The sequence below is a fragment of the Lepisosteus oculatus genome, chromosome 8, assembly GCF_040954835.1.
Source record: "Lepisosteus oculatus isolate fLepOcu1 chromosome 8, fLepOcu1.hap2, whole genome shotgun sequence".
NCBI lineage: Eukaryota > Metazoa > Chordata > Actinopteri > Semionotiformes > Lepisosteidae > Lepisosteus > Lepisosteus oculatus.
This window is the reverse complement of record NC_090703.1, coordinates 6,512,779-6,532,729: the sequence shown is the minus strand read 5'-3', so window position 1 is coordinate 6,532,729 and position 19,951 is coordinate 6,512,779. Positions and strand designations below refer to the sequence as shown.

The 19,951-nt window shown below is 47.2% G+C and overlaps 2 protein-coding genes across 5 annotated transcripts in view; both read right to left on the bottom strand.

Annotated features, from left to right (window-relative positions):
* The window catches only part of traf3 (TNF receptor-associated factor 3), a 37,837-nt gene extending 24,165 nt beyond the window's left edge, over window positions 1-13,672 (bottom strand). The window contains exons 1-2 of one of the 3 annotated variants that reach the window (XM_069193068.1): window positions 13,479-13,672; window positions 12,539-12,885 (exon numbers count right to left, since the gene is read on the bottom strand). Coding sequence is in view for 1 of the 3 variants with exons in the window: in XM_069193067.1 (XP_069049168.1) it covers window positions 5,910-6,005 (96 nt within the window). In the remaining 2 variants the exon portion in view is untranslated. Of the gene's footprint in view, window positions 1-5,909; window positions 6,338-12,538; window positions 12,886-13,478 lie in introns of those variants that run through there. The other 2 variants (XM_015350540.2, XM_069193067.1) reach the window with 2 other exon arrangements.
* Window positions 13,673-15,506: 1,834 nt separating this feature from the next.
* The window catches only part of rcor1 (REST corepressor 1), a 41,461-nt gene continuing 37,016 nt past the window's right edge, over window positions 15,507-19,951 (bottom strand). For both annotated transcript variants that reach the window (XM_015350553.2, XM_015350554.2), the window contains exon 13: window positions 15,507-19,121. In XM_015350553.2, the coding sequence (XP_015206039.1) occupies window positions 19,080-19,121 (42 nt within the window). In that variant the 3' untranslated portion in view covers window positions 15,507-19,079. The remainder of the gene's footprint in view (window positions 19,122-19,951) is intronic.

Below are 19,951 nucleotides of genomic sequence, written 5' to 3'. Positions count from 1 at the left end.
CTTCACCTCCAGCTCAGCCAGGCTGTCGAGAGCCCCTCGGAGTCTTCCCACCTCTCACTGGGGAAACGCAGACGAGAACAGACCCCCGGCCCTCCGGCTTGTTCCCCCGAGTTCAACCGAGTGCACCGGTTACCTTGCTGCCGCTGCGCTGCAAGTGCAGTATATGGGAAAACCACAAAACCAAGAGATTAAGCCGCTACAGCAACTTGAAAAAAAAAAAGCAAGAAAGAAAGGCTTCCTGGCTGGGCTCCAGAATCCCTGGCAGGCAGGCAGGGGGAATACCGGCACCGAGGAGAACTTGGCGCGGGCTCCCGCGGCCGCGGCCCACACGCGGCAGACTGCCCCGCTTGTGCACGTGCGCGCGCGCCCGCAAGACGGGGGACCGCGGCGCGGCGATCCGTGCAGGGGATGCGGGAGGCGCTGTGGGGTTTAGCCCCCGAAATCCGACGCAGACGAGGAAGAGAGATCGACGGGACACTACGAAGCCAGCGGTCCCTTTCAACGGGGGAGCGGCTTCCCGAAGCTTTGCCGCCTTGTAGGCTTGGCTTTGTGCGTCATCATGGGAAAGAACGATTAGCGCCTGTATTTCCAAAGCTTTTTTTGTGCTGCATTCAACCACTACTATTCTCCTGGTGCTCAATTTCTTTATCCATAAAATATGGATATATGCCAGAATTATAGAGATCTAAAGTCACAGAGGTGTCCAAGTTTCACAGCTTGGCTGAGGTTGGGTGTAATTTACCGGTGACATACAAGCCTGTAGGAACCTGTAAGGTGTTACCCAAGTTAAAGCTCCTTTTGTCCTCCAGAAATCAAACAGTTAGACTGTAAACGTGCTGGGAAGAGGAGCATGTCAGCACTTAGAAGCCTTTCATTTCAAAACACTTAATCGCATTTGAGTAGTATTTAAAATACTCCTTAAGGAGTATAAATGCAGTGGTGTGTCCTGGTTAGAGCCTACAGGTGAGTCAGCAGTAGCAAAGCACATGCAGAGTTATCGTCAGCTTGATTTTCCTTATTAATACAGTTAGCAGCTTTAAAAAAAAAAAACACCTTAAATTGAAATTACCTTCCTCTTCACAAAAAGTTATTTTTCAATGTCTGATCTTACTCTGAACAGTTCTAGATTTCGGGATATGTGCGTTGTCATTCATAAAGAACTCGGAAGACATCAAGACTCCCTTTTTCAGATCACTGAATAAGAAAACAAAACAAGAGCAGAAAAAAAAGTTTCCCGCAGTGCTGACTGTTCTGCTTACCTCATTTCAGTTTCCCTCCAGAAAGAAACCATGACACACTTCACTGACAAGACAGGAAGACGTTCTACCTTTTGGTGGTTACCTTGGCAGCCAGGCCATATCGCAGTTACTCAAGTAAGAAAAAGGGGGACTCAGCTCTTCCCATTAACTGGTCTTCCTAGATCCCAGTAACACCCCAAAGGCTGCCTCCCACAGCTCCACAAGGCAGATCACACCTTCGTGGAGGTGTTTAAAAAGCACGCTCGAACGCTAAATCGACGCTGTTCAAATACAACGTGAAATAACAGGCAAGGAGTGAAACAAAAAAAAGGTGCCAGGAACGTACAGGGGCAATTCAGACAACACAAATGCAAATTTGGAAAATGCCTGTGGAAGCCAGAGGACAGGAAGCGCTTCTTCGTGTAAGGGGTTGTGGGAGTATGGAACAAGCTACACAGCCATGTTACAAGGCCAATACCCAAGCTTTTCTCACAAAATGGCTGAATTTAATTAACTACCATCAAACGGGTAAGAATGGCCGCCTTTCATTTTTAGCTGTACTTATGTTCTTAAAATCCTACATAAAGCTCTGTTTATTATATCCACCAAATTTCTGCGCCCCTGTATCAGGGCTTATGGACACTTTGAAGCTGTTGTTAATTAGGTGTATAGTATGTAACTGGGCAGTTGACCTTGTGGGGGGAGTTTGATGGTTCTCTAGCAACCAATTTACCCTTACATGGCTCTATAGGAAACCAACCAAACTCCTGCCACAACAACAGGTGCCCTGTTACAGTGTACCTGTTAAACAAAACGTTGTTGTCACTAGCTTAGTATAAGGATTCAGCCTGGCGTTCCTACTACATGCTGTAACAGCGCTTGCAGTAATTCCAAAAAAACATCACTCATGTCAAGAGCTCTCGATTTTACGATGTTTTCCAGAGTTTTGGTTTACTTCGTATTTTCAGAGGCCGAAAAAAAAACAAAAAAACCCCAGAGTGCAGAATCATTTTTCTCCTTATAATATGAGTGTGTGTGGTTTCCAGGCTCGTCGCCATGGAGACCTGGATTCCGAGGCCAAGTTTAACAGCCGCGGCAACGCCAGACATCAACAAGAGGAGGACAAAAACAAAAGAGTGGCCAATTCAGGGGCGCGGGTGACTTCTGCGAATGACAGGTACCCCGCTTTGTCCTGGAATAGTGGCCTCCGTAACTCCACGACCTTGCAGGCCTGGTCTGCCCCCCACCTTTTCTGCCTCTGCCTCACCATCACCCGCAACGCTGAGTCACCTCGGCCCCTCGCGTGCGCGCCGCCATTCCCCACCCCCCCGCGAGTAAGGTCCCACTTTCACTGGCGGTGTCGCGGCTCTCGGTGGTCGCGTCACCAGAACGACAAAAGATCCCGATCCCCCCCAGTCTACCTTCAACCATGTGTGAAGTCGAAGCTATTGACAGAGAAATACAGTAAAGCCTATTATTAGAATTATATTACTAGAATTATATTTTTTCAGCCCCCAAACACAATATTATATGAAAAGTATATAAACACTACATACAACATGTGCATTATGGATCTTTTGACTCTTGTTACAAGCGCAATCAACACAGTTAATGACAACTGCTCCTCTGCCCTTTTGCCCTAAAAGCACAAGCTCTTCAGTTCATGTGTCATTAACAGACCGTATAAAGTCCGTACCGAACACAAACAGCATCCATCATCAGCAACGGACATACCCCTATAGGGCACCATTGATACAGTATCCCCGAGTTTTAAACCTTTTTTAAAAGTTTATTTCACATTGTTTTACTCCATTGGTGCAAAGCCGGTTATTTCCTTCTTTACAAACAGAATTTCCCTTTAGCAGATTTTATTCCATAAATAAAAAAACGGAGGGTTTACCGTAATACAATACCGAGTTTTTTTATACAGGCTGGCTATCCGGGATGGCTCATACGCCAGATTTTGCCTTTAGAATGTAAACACTAAGTAACAGCACGCCCCGAATAAAGAGAAATTTTGTACTGGTTTGCAAATGGTAAAAAAGGTTACTTCCAGTCCCCCGGTCTAACACAATCCTTGGTTTTTCCAACCGCTGTCTGAAATTAAGTCTAAAAATCGTTCTCTATGCCAACCAGCTCTGATTTTTTTTTTCAGAAGACAGATAGAAGTCAGTCACTGATTAAATGCTTTTTGCCGTGTTTGTTTTTAGTTGACACACTAGGAAGGCTATGTGAAGCGATGGATTCCAGGAATGAAAGTTTTTATGAGAAGTAAAATTAATCAGCTGTGATCCCAAGTGAGGAGAACAACCAAGCTGTTTCTTTTTTTTTCCCTGTAAGAAATTCAGGAAGTATAAACAACCCCCCCCCAGGAGAAGGAAATAAAAGGCCGAAAAGCCCTCTCATGACGTCCTGCGGTATTTCCTTCAGTTTTTGGGCCAACAGGGGCTGGAGGTGCAGCTCGGCGAAACAGCGTGCAACACTCCACTGGCAGTCCAGCACTGGTGAGGCAAAATGCAGTGTGGGACTAGCAAAGGCCATAACATTGAGGAATACCTGCGCTTTCTTTCATCATGCCTGTTGTTTTAAATTTCCCTCTTAGTGCAGTGGTACAATGACACCCAGGGAATTGCACAACCCTGCGCGCAGGTTTTCCTGCCCTGTACTTAACTTTCAATAGCGTTACACAACTCTGGGACCAATAGCCCGGTCCTAGTGCTGATCTCGACACCGATCCAGGTGGAGGGGCTTGCTGTTTTATGGGAAGCCGTACCCTTTAATAAAACAAGCGCTACGGACTACTGTCAAGAGCACGGGCGGACATCTGCTTCGGACCGCTCGTGAGGATAGTTAGGACTTTCCGCCTCAGAGGGAGACAGGCAGGCGGCCCCTCCGCTTGCAAAACTGCGGATGACAAAACTTCATTCTCGCAGAGCTGCTCAGAGCAGCACACCCTGTACTGCCACAGATCCTGGAAATACCATGACACATCACTTTATCTTTACAGCACTCACTCGAGCACAGGGCTAGGGCCCAGACTAAACAAGGGACTGCATCTCCCCTTCCTACTGACTTCAAATGAAAAAAATGTTAATGACTCAGGGGCAGAAAAGGAATTCTCACTCTCCCTTTGACGCCTTGCGCTGACGTTCTCCTTCAGGATATCCAATTCCCAGCACGCTACCACAGAAGGAAAGGGGCCTCCGTTCACCCACCGCGAAGTCTCTCTGACGAGCATGGCCAACAACAGAGGCGGTGGGGCTAGCTGCACATGCCTGGTAGCCAGGATATACACATGTAGTAGGCACTTAAATCCCCAGCAATTCTGCCTTGTGGACCGAGAGCCATCCACAGCCCGTCGCCACAGTCCACAGTGTCTGGACCGAAGGAGTCCAGGGCCTTTGGCAAGACACAGACTAGCACAGCTTTGCAGATCCCAACCCAAATGGTTTTGCCCCTCGTTATTCTCCCTGAACAACCCTGCTTGTGCCTTTTTTTGGGTGAAAAAGAAAAACCAGGCAGTAGTATGTGCAGGGGTGTTCAAAACAGAACACGTACGCCCCAGTCATCCGCAGTTCCTTGGGGGGCGGGGGAGGGAGTTTGTGTGTGACAGGATGGCACAGGTGCCTACCAACACCGACAGCATTTTACCAAAATGCAAATCCCCGTAGATTAGCATGATAAACTGCTGTCGTCTGTAAATACTGGTACCTTTAAGCCTCTCTGTGCACTCAGAATCAGGGGATTCCCATGGACTGCGTCTCTGTAACGGATGTTATTTTATCTGTACAGCCCAGAGCTGCAAACCTACAAATGTGTAAAAGTGCAAGAGTGAGTCTTTACCAGGTGCTGAGGATTCTGGTCAAATGCATAAAGAATTGATTCGATTGTACTAGCTTTTTTAAATTATGGTACCTTTATATTATGTGCATGCTTTAAAAAGCAAAACTCTGAGCTTTTATTATTATTCCATGGCTGGATGTTTCCTGTGTGTGCATTTAAATCTGAGGCAACGCAGATGAGAAATTGTTAAAGTTAATTGCTTTTGCTTTGTCTTCCAAAATCCCAGCTTCAGATCATGCCGTCTGAAGTCTGAAAAGTAAAACAAGACAAGTAAAAGCATGTGATTTTCGTAAATCTCTTTACCATATTACCTGTTTAATACTGTATCTGCAGGTTTTAAACTGTAAGAATTTTCGCATGAGAAAAAAACATTTTTGTTAATCTATTTCTTGTTGAAGCGCACGAAAAATAACATAGCCAGAGATAAATTAAGACAGGGTGCATTTTGCCTTTTGCAGTCGGTGCTGTTGGGGAAAAGTGAAGTGAGTTCCTTGCAGTAAAAGATGCATCCAAGCCTTTCTCTGGAACATTGGCGATATGGGAGGAACAGTGCAGTCCATTAGGAACAGGGCACTTACCTATCTAAGAAAGCATTGCTTGTTGCTCGTACAGTATCTACATATGCCTTTCCTGCTGTTCCAAGACACCGCGGCTCTCATTCGAATACAAAGAATAAAACTCCAGCTCCCGAATTTCTCCACCATCACTGTACATCACAGAATCCACTGCCAGATCCTACACAAGCAGCTATGGGCACAGCACACAGAATTCTTCACACCTTCAGTCACACTGTAGAGTGCTGAGGAACAGGAATGAGCATCTACTTACGCTAAACGCTTTGACACAGCTGCTGGGGTGGGAAAGAGAGGATCCAGATTTCTTCAAGAACTTGTGACCTCCTAGTCCAAAGGGCAGCACCTGCATGTGCCGAGTGTGACAGAAAGATCACAGGATACTGATGTTGGGTGCAGCTAAGTGCACAGAATTTAACGCTACACTTTTTTTTCCAAAGGAACATGTTTACGCTTACAGGGCGAAGACAAACAATTGTAACGGGAAATCTGCGCATCAGAACGTATGCTCTGAGATTACGGTAAGGACAACACCCAGGTGTGACAAGGTTTCGCGTGATGAGGCGTCTCTCCCTTGCTCTGCAATGCTGTGGCCACAGACACGTGGAGACTGAGCTTCGCACAGCACAAGCTGAAGGAAGGTGTTTAAAGGCACATGTGAAACGATCCGAAATATTTCTCCCTTATTAATAAACAGGTGAACGCTGATCACGTTTATTACACCCATTGTGCACAGATTCTGAGAACAAATCAACCTCATGATTGCAAATGATGCTAAAATAATGTGAGGTTCAGGACTGTGTAGGACTCTACAGTATCCAAAAAATCCTCAATACAGGCAAGAGGGAGAAGAATACATCCTAACACCGTTACACCTGCTTTGCATAAAGAGCTGTGAGCCAGCGAGAAATCAGGCAAAAAACATGAATTAGGCCCAACTCAGGAAAACAGACCGAACTACAGTTCAATAACCAGCTCGGGATTCACACACAAGAATACAACTTATTTTTTACATTTCAAACAAACCAGTAATTGGGTTGCAAAAAAAAAACAGATTTCATGGGGGCTCCGGGGATAAAGTAGGTGATGGACTACGGTACGAGAGCAATTTTCATTTTCTCAGACTGCGGCTGTGAAGAACCTCACGGAACATTGCTCTTGTTCAGAAGCTGTGGGCCATGTTCCACTCTCAGATGGAATTAACACGTTCTAGTTATTAGGTTATCTAGTTATTACCATTGTTCTGTGTGTGAAATACAGTATGACATCCTTCCTGTCTTTTACCACACCAGGGGTAGAATAATTGCACAAACAAATTTTCCACCTGAACCTGGGAGTTTTTTTTTTAATGTTTCCTTTGCACGCTGTTATTTCATCAGTCAGGTGTGTGGATAAAAAAAAAATGCTATGTCAATTCTCTTCTTTCATGCTCCAAAGAATGGACCGCTTGGCTGAAGCTGTCGCCTAAACACTGCAACACGGACCTGACAGACGGGAGAGCTGGGAGAGCCTCGCTCACCTCATCACCTAGCCAAACTTTCAGAAGGACAGGAAACCAGCATTCGGTATCTTCTTTACATGACCAATCACCTGCTCGTAACCAGAATCTGCAAGCCGCCATTCACCCCCCTGCTATAGAGCAACTTTTGTGGGTCTCTGATAGAATACTCTGACAAACAAGTTAAACAAAATGCTTCCAATACCTAACTCTCCCTGTGGAGCTTCCCTGGAGGACCTGGGAATTAAAATTGTCCCTCCCATTCTATCAGCCCGTTCCGTCCAAGAGCTGACTAGCCTGGACAAAGCCACCACAGACTCTCACTTCCCAGGAACAGGCTTGCAGTGTGAGACACCGCCACGTTTAATCTCTTGCAATCGTACGAGTCTGTTACAAAAACTGGGGATTTTAATGGTGACTTGGGCAGGCGATGAAAGCGATTTCTGCGTTTTAGAGACATCTGCGATTTAAATTCAGACTTTAAAACCTGGTGTGATTAGCATTTTTTTTAAATCGCTGGAACAGCAGTGAAACCTCCCACAGCAGTCGGAATGGTCTACCATATCCTGTGCATGAGCTGTATTCCGTAAAGGCAACTTATCTTGGAATGGGAGCTCCGGGAGTCTGTGCAGCGCTGCTCACGAGCGATGTCAAGGGCAGAGGGGTGACAGCTCCAAGAGCCGCGATTTTCTCGAACCGACAGGGTCAACGTCAAGGTCCCCAGGAAGAGAACACACAGCAGCCCTGCGGGCGGACTTCACCCATGAGAACCACAGGCCTCTTTATACTGTAGCGCAAACACCCTTTTTTTCCCAGACACCAGCCTCAGAAGCTGAGATTTAACAAAGGGGGAAAGGAGGTAAACACTCATGTCTGGACTAACTGTGCTTGGGCGAAGCTTTGCCCTCTCTTCCCAGAGACATCTTCCCCCCCCCCAAGGCTGCGACATTCAGCCACACAGCCGTTTATGTGGAAGAAAACTCCAGCAGTACCATTCATCCAGACACCCGACAGAATCCATCCAGAGACTCTAGCCCAGTGCTGCTCTAGTGTGCAGCTCGATTACAGTCCACCAGGTTTCCAGCCTTTGTCAGAAACACCTCAACAGGCTAGCTAGCATTTACCAGAATCGGACAGTTTCCAATCACTACGATGGTCTGAGAAGTAAGAACAAACTCAAGAATCGCACAGTTTCCATACCTGCATTTCATTTTCCACTGTGGGTCTGGGAGAAGAGGTGCAGTTGTTCCAGCAATATTCTTCCTAATCTAAACTCCTCGCTTCAAAAGATCTCTGCAAATACTTCATTTTGAAACCACACAACACATTAACTCTACGGTTAAAATGTTTCTTTCATGTCCGTGATCAGCTGAGGGAGCCACAGTTAAGCTCAGGTATCCCTGACTCTACACAGCCCTTCAGCACGGGCGATATGGCTATGAGATGAGAAACTGCACTGTAAAGGGTACCAGTGCAACAGCTCCCTGCAAAAACTCCACATGACTGTGCCATTGCACTAGTCAGGCATGCCAAGTAGTGGCACCAGTCACATGTCCAGTTTTGAGAGGACAGAGTAGACATGGATGTCTTGTCATCTGCTGTGTTCCGGCATGTCCTTCACGAAGACCTCAACAGGGCCTGTATCAGCATGTCAGCAGGGCGTCTTCCCAGAGGCCTGGCCTGTGTTTGATTCAGCTCAATGAATGAGGTGGGCTGACATCTCCTGGGGCCAAGGCTCTGTGGGATCCAGGGGACTTTTTCACTGACCCACGTCGCCACATCATCCCTTTTCCTACCCTCCTCCGGTTTACAGGGCCCACAGTCTGATGTCAAATTCGCTGTGAGACCTCACCAAGCGGTCGACTGTGCCACAGAACTGATACGGGCCATGATCACCACGCTTCCTGCAACTGGCTGTAAACTGCTTTATACAGTGTTCCCTGAAAAAGCACCACATGACTGATCAACCCAGCTAACAGCTGGAAAAGACTGCGTACTAATATACCTCATGGCCTAACACTCAAGTGGGCTAGACTTCACCACTTTTACTTTTTAGAACATTTTCTTTCCCTGGAGGAACAAAGAAAATGCATGATAACTGATCAACCGTCCCCCAATAAACTTATACGAGGTTCTTGACCTCTTCAAACTGTCCACACCAGTAAGACATGCTTTACGAGCTGCGTGGGTTTCATTATCAGCAGATACAGCAGCACCAGGCTACATCATGTGCATGGCCACCTTCTCGCAGGTGCACAAGAGGGCTGGCAGCTGTAAGAAAACACACTTTTAGGGTGTGAGCTACCCTCCCCACACCAGGATCTCCCAGGTTAGTGCTCGAAACGAAGTTTCCGATTTCGGCGAATGTACTCCTGCAGACATCCCAAATTTATAAGGCCACATGGGAAGAAACAAATGAGGTGATATTGCATGTGACAGCTCCTTTAAAGCAGCTCTCTCAGAGTACAGGCATTACACATTCAGATTGCAAAGACAGGGGCCAAAGACAAGTTTTTTTCACAACAGGGGGTCTAGTCCCCTTTTGTTGTTTTTATAATACCTCTCAGTATAGAATTTAATCTACAAAGAATAGATAAAGGTTGAACAGAGAAATTATTACACAGTCCTGCGACAGTACATTGGCCATCATCCCTTCCTTTATCTATCAATTGCTGTATATTCTGTTCAGGAGTAATATAACTCTCCTGCCACTTTACTCACCTCTAGATCATATTCTATACCGAGGGGCATTATAAAAGCCACAAAAGAGTACTAGACCTCATGCTGTGAAAAAGCTCGTCTTTGGCTCCTCTATGCTCTTGTTCAGATCGCTGTTGCAATTAGACCGTCATTAATGATGAGAAGATCTTCAAACCAGTAATTAAATAAAAATAACCTGTAACATCTAAACAGCTACCGGCCAATGAAAGGAAAGCTCCGACACTCAGGACGTGTGCTCATGTGTGTCGAGCCCCCTGGAGAGATCCACACATCCACTGTCAGTCAAAGCAAACCACACTGTATACTTCCACGTCAGGGGGGCACCAGACCCAAACCACGAAGAAAGGGTTCTTACAGTTTTCACTAGATCAGAAGGAACGGTTCCCAACCAGACATACAACCGCGCTTTGGTCCAAACCCCCTGTGTAACCCCACACTTTCTGCTGGATATCTACACTCAAATTCCTTGCCGTCTTGGCAAGAAGTGGGCCCTATGAAAATCTAAACCTTCCACTGCAAGCACAGAAAGAATTTCATAACGTGCAATACTTGTGTGTCTGTGGGTGCGTAGACAGGGCAATAATTTAGATGTCTACTTACTGTTGCAACTTGTCCCAGAGGATTTAACTGCGACTCATTACAAGGTGGCTTTTATCTAGTTTTAACTTGCCACTTACTTATGATGTGCTGCTCTGTCTCTGCTCGGCGCAGGGAGTTTTGCTTTCATTTGGAGAAGGGGAATACCTCCCAGCTCAGGAGGAGCATCAGCAGCAGCAGCTCCTTCAAGAGCCCAAAGGTCCTGTACTTCCCCTGTGACAGCAAGGCCGAAAGAGTGTGGGAACGGAGCCAGGGGTGGAACATTCTTAAAAAACAGAGCGGACGGGTGAGGGAGTTGCGTCCCTTCCGCAGCAGAGCGCACAAGAGCCAGTGAATGGTGGGTATGTCCTCCGGGGCCACTCTTCTTTAAGTTTCTTCAAATATGCAAAAGGTACCGTCGACGGAGATTAAAGAAAAGATGGGGGCCTTTCCTGATGAAAGCACACACAACATATGGAAGCAGGTTTTTCGGGGTTCTGAGCCCCCTATATCCGTCTCTCTTTCAGGACAGAAGCACCCGAAGGAGAGGGACTCTTGCAGCGTCCAGGGGGGGTGCTACTCAGTTGGCAACACTCAGCTATACAATAGAGCATGTTACAGTCCAGACACCTGGAGGCGTCCAGGCTAAAGACTAATTAAAGGACCATAGATGTGACCTTGAAGGACTCTAGAAAGCACAACAACTGGCACAACTTTCCTAAGGAAGTTTCAGGCATCGCAGGAAAGCCCAGCTCTTGCATTTCGTGGAGAGCTGCTGCGTGCTCAGCCACACCTGGGAGCAGGGCCTTCTGCAAGGCCACAGTCTTCCGGATTTGACTGGCTGAATAAGCTCTAGATGACCAGGCTGAACTACATCAGCTCTTAACTGGACAGGTCTCATCGCCGGTGTGCACGCCGTGGGGAAAGCCACAATATAACGGGCCTCGTAAACTCCATCCTGCATCTAAACCCGGCTGGCACAGCTGTGCAGGGGACAGCCGAGCCCCGAGGTCACTGTAGCCCGGCCCGGCCCGGCCCACTCGCTGGCCACCAAGAGCCCTCGCCTGCGTGTCCCTGGGGAGCCCCCAGGTGAACCCCTCACTCAAACCGCGGTCTGTGGACAAGTGAAGTGGCGTAATGGGAGACACCAGTCCTGTGCTCCATCACTCAAAAGGCAGCTGAGACGGAGACTGAAACAGACGGCGCTTTGTGTGAAAATGTCAGTGCTTCCCCGCCACTCATTCTAAAATCACAATATCTCGGGTTTTTTCTGTTTCCAAAACCTTCAAAGGCCATTGGTTTGTTTATTTTCTCTGAATGGGTTTTAGCCGCGCAGAGGTTAATTCCAAGACAAAAAGTAGAAGAAAAACAACAATTTGGCTTCCCTCCTGAAGAACACTTTCCAGCTGAAATGCTTTGCTTCTTTCTACTTTTCAGCACGAAATTAACCTCAGCTTGTTCCTTTGCGAGTCGGAAACTGGCACTGCTCCCCATATTAATCTCTTATAGCCACCGTTTGGAATAGAAAGTTCATAATAATAAAGCATTTTTATGTATTAACGCTGTTTATCCATGTACTATATTTCTTACCCTGTTACAATTTACAGACACAACATGATAGTTAGACACCTTTTTTTAATCGATATTGAGTGATCCCCCAGGTGAAAACTACCTAACATATACCGAAACAATTCATAACAACCAACTCCCTGCGATTAATGAATGAGATACTGTGAAGTCAGATCTTAAAGGGGACAGTCAGTAACTCGCGATTCGTTCAAAAACAGCACTAAATCACGCAGTACGCTTATAAGAAATGAAATTGATTAAAAGAAGGTTAAAAGTACATTGCAGGAGGCCATTTTCATCATGCAAACTGGAAAAATACAATGTATCAAATGCTCAGACAGGCTTCTGTTACCGTGAGACTGTCCCTTTAAAACGCTGGCCGCCACACATGGTTCATTTTTAAAATGGATGGGATAGTGACATTCAGACCAAATCAGGTACTTTAAACAAACCGACGTCTCAGATATTGGTTTAGAACTAGAACAGAAACTTAAAAAAAAAACATCGATGTGATTACTTACATATAAGAGATCGTTGACGTCGTCCTTCTCAATACTGCTTTTCTGTGACCAATCTTTAATTTTTTATATAACGAGTCCCGGTTAAACGTTATGTGCAGTCTTTTCTTTTTTAAAAAAAAAGACACACACACACAACGGTCAAATCAAAAGGAAACTAGAGTCTTCTATTTTAAAGACGCAGCCGGACGGGACTGATTCATCAGTGCCATTGTTGAACGTGTGTGACAGCAGAGTGAAGACATTGCACAAACAGAAAAAAAACCCCATATTGAACGCCGCGGCGGTGCATCTCCGTGGCTGTGTTGTCAGCGCTCAGTCTGCTGGAAAGCCCCTCCGTCTGACTTCCTCTGGAAATCCCCGTCATGAAAAAAAAAAAAGGCATGTGTCAGTTTGAACCCGCCCATCGCATTTCACTGGACTCTTTTCTCCCCCCTCGCTACTACTTTTTATTAGATAGTATAACCCTCACTTAAAAAAAAAAAACAATCTGGAGGACTGTTGCACGGGCTCAAATGAACAGGCTTTGACCTGTAGCTCTGGAGCACATATACGTACATTGTAACGTGTTTTAATTTTCGCTCGCGTGTTATGAAGCTACAGTATCCCGGACGGTGCAGGCTGTTGGAACATTTTTTGTTTCTTTTTGGCAAACCTGCTTGGATGTTCGCTGCGAATTAACAGCTGGCTGTATATTGTGTATTAATTTAGCCGGAAGCCCTCGACCCATTTTATTCCATCAGTGTAGACGTCAAATCACCCGATCCGAAACGGCTTCTGAGCACAGAAATCCCATAATCATTGACATTACCCTACGGCTCAGCCCCAAGGGTCAGCCGAACGTCTACTCTGGTTGCCAAATGCCGGACACCGTTTGAAAAACTGTTCCGGGGCGTTCATAAGAAACACGGCTCTTTAGACGGTCATTTATAACCACACTTACTTGGGTTTACGGTGCAGCGGCTGGAGGGGCTACGCTCTTCCCTGCAGACGGCCCCCCCAAAAAAACGGACTACCTGCAGTTTCAGTAGTCCCCTTGTGTCCCTGCCCCTTCGCCTTTCGGGCGAGCTGCTCCGAGCGCGGTGTGCACGCAAGAAGCCGGTCCTCCCAGCCCGCACAAGAAAGTGAGTCAGCTCTTACAGAGACGCGGGCACGGCTCTGGATTAGCGCTGAAAATGCAGAGACGAGTAGTCAGGCCGCCTGTGCCGACTCCTGCAAGCGGTGCTTAGGCCCGTAAACATGAACCGCCTTACCGCCGTGTCCCGGCGGTTTAATTTTTTTAATGTAAAGTTGAGTATTTATACCAAAGACAACCCTCTGTCTGGTGATCTGCTCGCCTAAACGCAAGAAGAGAACGTATTTGTAGGATAACGTGATGCTGTTCACGAGTACATATTTAAGAAAAATGTAAAATCCAGCTAATTTCCACAAACTGGCTGCGTCGAAACACACAAATCTTCCTCGGATAATAGGATTTTCTCGTGAAGCGAGTCCGATCATTTACCGCGTGTGGACGGTTACGGCTCATCTATTGGCTTTACTTACCAACTCAAACACATCTCTCTGATGTTAGGTCTTGTTCATTCCAGATCAACAATTAAAAAAGCCCACCCAGGAAAAAAAAACACTAAAACGACGGGTACTAGTCTGCAGTCACAGATAATGGAGAAAGCAACCCGCCAATATGATCGCTCCCTCATTTCTGGATATTTCACGGGATGATAACTTGATGTGTTTATGAATGCCCGTGAGGCTATGACTCCAGCCTGAAAGAAAGGTTTATTATATTTTAAATAGCTGTAGAGCTTTTTAATGTAGGGTAATATCATGTGAAAAACTTATGATGGTGCACATGCTCAGTATATTGATGTGCTACCGCACAAAGGTCTTCAAAGGTCAACTCAATATTGAGATAGTGGCAAAAGAATTTTAAAGCAACAGCAGGGAAGCTTACATAGGTATGGTCTTAGTTCAGGGTATCTGCAAGAAAAGGCAATTGAATAAAGGCTTTTAAGTCCTTCTTTATAGAGCAGCTCAGCACTTTTAAAAGATCCTGTAGAGAATTTCCTTTGTTCAGTCTGTCTGGTGCATACTGTAGGAAAGCCCCTACATGCTCGACATGAATTTCCTCCAAAATACTTCAACTCAGCACATATTTGTAACATTGTCTACGGCAATGTTATTGTGTTTATTTTAAAAACAATACATGGCTTCAGAAGTTAAGCCGCATCGACTTCTGAAGCAAACCAGTAATTGCCATGTTTGCAGCACATTCAAACGGCTCTCTGGGTTGGAAGCCCACTGCCTCTTCAGCCCTCAGCCCCAGACAAAAACAAAAGTGGAAGAGCTATTTTTAAACTGCAGGGCGGCGCACATTGGGAAGATGGACCCAGAACAGGAGGGCAAGAGACCAGAACACAAGACGATTCTGTGACCCTCCGGGAGCAGAGAGAAGGTGCTCTGGAAGAAAGACTCGCACCCTGGACTTCCACTCAGACCAGCAGCCTTGGCCCCTGAAGACAGCTGTCATTCCTGGCGATGTGGTCCTGCTTGCTGATCTTGTATTCAGTGATCACTAAAAGCGCTGCATACGTAAAGCAGGAAAGACTGTGGTACTCTGGGACTTGGGTTCGAGGTTCCTGAAACTGCCAGGGTTTGAATGATGGTGTGCACGTTCGCTGGCGTCGGGGTCTCTTGGTCAAACTTGATTGGTTTGCTGCAAAGGAACACGCAGATGTTCATCTCCCAGTGGTTTAAGTAGACAGAAGAATCGCAGATGAGGCTGTTGAGACCCAGTGTCCCTTTCTTTCTGCTTTTCAGCGTGGAATCAACGCTAGTTTCAGAAAACAATGACAAAGCCTTGTCGTTTTCATCCCACAATCTGTGGAATTTCTGCAGAACCAAGGAAGAAATGAAACAAAGGAGGTTATCACAACCAACTACAAAAAAAAAAACATTCCTTCATGCAAGGTTATAGGTCATTTCTCATTTATTTCAAAACAGTTTTAATATAGCTTTTCCAAAAAAAATTGAAACAAATGACAATTACATATTAAACCTTAAGAGGAAGTTCAAATGTTTAAAACTATCTAACCAGACACTTAACTCTATAAATTCCAGAAGCATAGAAATGTAAACACTCATTCTCACACAACAGCATGCATAGACCGGGCTTTCCTTATGTAAAATGAACTGTGCTTCAAATATGCTGCATTTAAGTCAAATTTCATGGCTTCAAAAGGACAGACTGCCAGCACCGAGCCGGTATATGAATACAGGATTGTTAGATAAACCTTCAATGAAACCAAGCTGAAGAACACCAACAATTCCCTTCAAGACGCAAACCTTTCCAATTTACTATAGGGGCAAGCTTCACTTAACACAACAAATTATATGGGAAAAAAAACCCTGCAGAGTACACGCGTACAAATAAATGTGATGCACTGTTGGAGCTACTCCTGAATTCATTTGCAAGCTTAGAAGCAGAAGTACATCCAGCCTTAATGCTGCAGTTCTGCTACTGCATTTTATAATGGAAATAAAATTGTCCACGATGTACAACATGTGCACTACTGGAGAAATGTTAAGGCAACAGGAGGTATTTGATCAACTCACACAATCCACTAAACATAGGATAAGAAAAAAAACAGCAGGTGTTTGCATTTAAGCAACTGGCTACAGAGTGCAAAGTTCCACCCCAATCCTGTCAGAAGCTGCAAAGACCAGGTGCGTCTAAATAAATGGAGAAGGTTGCAGTTTATCAGTAAGGGTCTGTTTCAAAAGGGGGTTTAATGGTGATGGTTGTCACTGTCCGTCGCGGACTAGTTTCAGCTATTTGTCTCCTAGCTTAGTTTTGCCGAGCCATCTTCTTCCAAGAGTCTGGAGGAGATCAGACAGGCTTCAGCCCCCTCTCGGCTGAGCAACAAGCATCCGTCCCTCCCAGCACAAGATGAGCACTCGCTGCAAACACACCACAGCAGAATGGAAGTGGGACCACGGCCACACCGTCCGCCGACTAGGCCACTCGGCACAGGAGGACAGAGCGCACTCTGGATCGAAATGCGCACGTTTGGAGGGCAGACCTAGTCGGTGCAGCTCTGGAAGGCCATTGCACCAACGGCAGCTCTCTCTGCAAGGGCAATGCCAGCCACAGCCACTACTGTGTCCTTCTGCTGCAGTCTCCACACCTGCCCCTGCTACTCCACAGCCCTTCAACGCTCAGCGCCGCCAGCATGGGCCTGCCTGCAATCAGGCCTGAGGCCTCTGGAAACAGCAATCAAGCTGTTAGAACTGCCTGGGTCACTTAAAAATCCTGCCCATACATAATTCTATGTAATAGTTCAGTGTGAATGGAAGTTAACGGGGATCTTGAAAGCCCACGATATGAGAAGGGCACGACTGCTCGGCGCTGGAGGACTCCAGCTGGTCCACGCAAGAAGAAAACCGAACAACCGGAAAACGAGTTCTCTTCCCCGCAAGTCCTCCGAGAGCCACGCCAACCCTTCACGCCCCCCTGAGCTGCTGCAGGACTGGCACACGGGCGCCAGGTTTCCACTCAAGTCCCTGTCCATCCCTTTCGGCTTCTGAAGACGCTCCGAGCGCAAGGTCGTCATGGTGAGGAGATCAAAAAAATAGCACTAACTGTACTAAAGCTTGTTTCGCGCAGAGCGGAACTTGTCAGGAATTTCCAGACAATCCGTCAGGCCTGTGGTTTTACCACTGAGAGAAGCATTTAATGCCACGAAGAGGGTTTAATTCTAAGTTCCTAGCTCGCTCTTGGAACCTTATAGGCTACACCATTGTATCCTACTCTTGTATCGGGGAATAGGAGAAAAAAAAATACATAGCAAAACGCTTACCCCTAACAGACCCACCTAGTGGTGCTGTAACCGTCTGACGATTTCACAGACCGAAGGCCCATGGGATGTGATGCAACCCGTGTCCACCAGGGGGCAACAGCTCGAAACTACTCAATCCACTTTCAACAAAAAGGACACCCGAACTGAAGAGTAAATCGCAAAGACCACATGGCCTCCTAAAGAAAGTCATACAAAAAAAGGTTGACTGAACCTTCGTGAAGATGGACAGACAATGGACCTAATGAAAATCCAGGAGTCAGCGTGTCACACAAGCCTGTGCAACAGGGCGTTAAGTGTTGCGTGCTGCCTTGAACCCTCCAGCAAGCCCTGATCTCCTAGTCAGTCCAGGTCCCTCTGACTTTTAATGCCAACTTTCAAGTAACATTTTAGAAAAAATGCATATGGAAGAGCTAAATTAAAGAACTATACAGAAAAGGTTTAAATAAAATATTAATGGAATAAAAAAAATAAAAAGGCAATAATTTGTCCCCTAATTCCTTTAGGCTATAAGGTATACTCTGAGCTAGGCTTTGATTACACTATTGTATATGTATGCAATAAATTATACAGAATGCTTTAAAAAATCCCATTTCCAATATTATACAAATATGGCATTCACATTATTTAATAAAATATCAAAGTTAAACAAAAATATATAGAATAATATTGTTACTAGTACAGTGACAGCCACGCTTTTGGAAAAAAAAAATCAGCAGTCTGTAAGGTGAGTGGAACCGGTAAGAATCAGTTTTTTTTTAAAAAAAAAATCTAGAAAAGGATAAAGTGTCCGAGCAACGGGATCAGAGCGGGCATCCAGTGAAAGTAACAGGGAGAGGCGCAGCACGGATGACAACGTCAGGGATGTTCCTCCGGGACACTCTGCCACTCCTTCCCCTGCCCTGGTGGTCGTTTCACATCATTTTCAACTTCCCCTCCGGCCGCCCTCCCAGGGCGAGGGGGCTGGAGCTGTAGCGCTCTCCCCGTGTCCCCCAGGACTTCCTGGGACCCCCCACCCCCTCGTTCCTGCACCCCTGCCCCCGGCCGCGGCGCAGGGGGGGGGGGCCGGGAAAAAGAGCACAGGAACTCCGTCAGGGCTCGCCGGGCTCCGCCACTCGCGCTCCCTGCCCTGACCTGGGAATGTGCGCGCACGGGGGGGCCCAGGGGGGAACACGAGAGGCAGCCCGGGGTCTCCCGCCCCCCTGCTCCGGGCGGACGACGGCGGAAACCCCGAGTTCCTCTTCTCCGGAGCCCTGTCCTGGGGCGGCGTCTGGGGCGGGTGCCCTGCTCGGCGCGGGTTTGGGGAGAGTGGCGCGCGAGAGGAGGTTGAAGACGGAGCGGCAGCGGGAGACCGATGGGGACACCACACCTGCACGGCAGGAAGTCCGTGGGCGCCGAGGGGGGGATGGGAGGGCAGCCGGAAAGATGAAAGGAAAGCCTGCCGGCACGGAAACGACGGCGAGGACCCACGCCTGCGCGATCCCCGTCTTCTCGACTCGCCGTTGTGGTTTGGGGTTTTTTTTTTTTGGCGACAGCGGCTTGTCCAGAGGGGGAGCCCCAGGCGGAGGGTGGGGTCAGCGGGCGGGTCCGCCCCCTGCGCCCTGACGGCCTGGCCTTCGGAACAGGAACTGAACGGAGAGAGGGAGCCCAGGACAGCTTCCCCCGCGGGCCCCCCGCTGCTCCTGGCCTCACGACGCCGAGGGGTATCGCACATCCAGAACTGGACAGACCTGCAAAACAAGGCGGGCTCGTCAGGCGCCGGGGGCGAGCGGCAGACACCGCGGCAGGAGATCCTGCGAGACTGGAAATCTGCCTGCTGCTTACGGCTTTGCACGTGTGCCTCATTTCTGAGGGCTGCTCCCCCGAACTTCTATATTCTGCACCCCAACAAAGAGCAAGGCCAGGGAGACCGGTCACAGGGTGCAGGTTTGGAACGCAGCACCACAGAGATCCAGCGTGTTTAAGGGCAGAGAGAGGGGATGCTCTCCCACAGAACTCTGGGACGCTTTGCAACAGTGCAGCAGTGAGAGGAACATGGCAGCATTTTTTTTTTTACACAGAGCAGCATCGCTATCTTTACCCACCATGAACCACGTTGCGCTGAAGCTCAACATCACTGTACAAGCTCATCTGGCTGATATAGAAACTCATCTCCCAAAACCAGAATCTTTGAGCTTAATGATCAAGCCTTAGAGTCACCATACCTCCAATTCATGAAGCCAAGTCCAGTGAAAGAATAAAAGGCAAAAAAAAAAACTGACTCCGAGAGCTCTTCGTCAGTCTGATTTGCTGTGAAGGGCGAGTCTGATTTTCAGAGAAGTTGGTCATATGCCGTTTCCACAGTCTGGACCATGTGCTTCTATCTCACTAGCCAAGGCCCCAAACCCCTAGGCTAGTAAGGGCAATTCTCTAGAGGTGATGCAATGTTTTTTTCTGTATAAATATGAAGTTCTTTTAATGGCTTCAACGTGGTAAGAAAGTCCTACAATACACCCATCACTCCTTCTCTACAGCACCATGGCTTTGTACAGACAAGAGGCCTGGGAGCTGTACTGTTTGG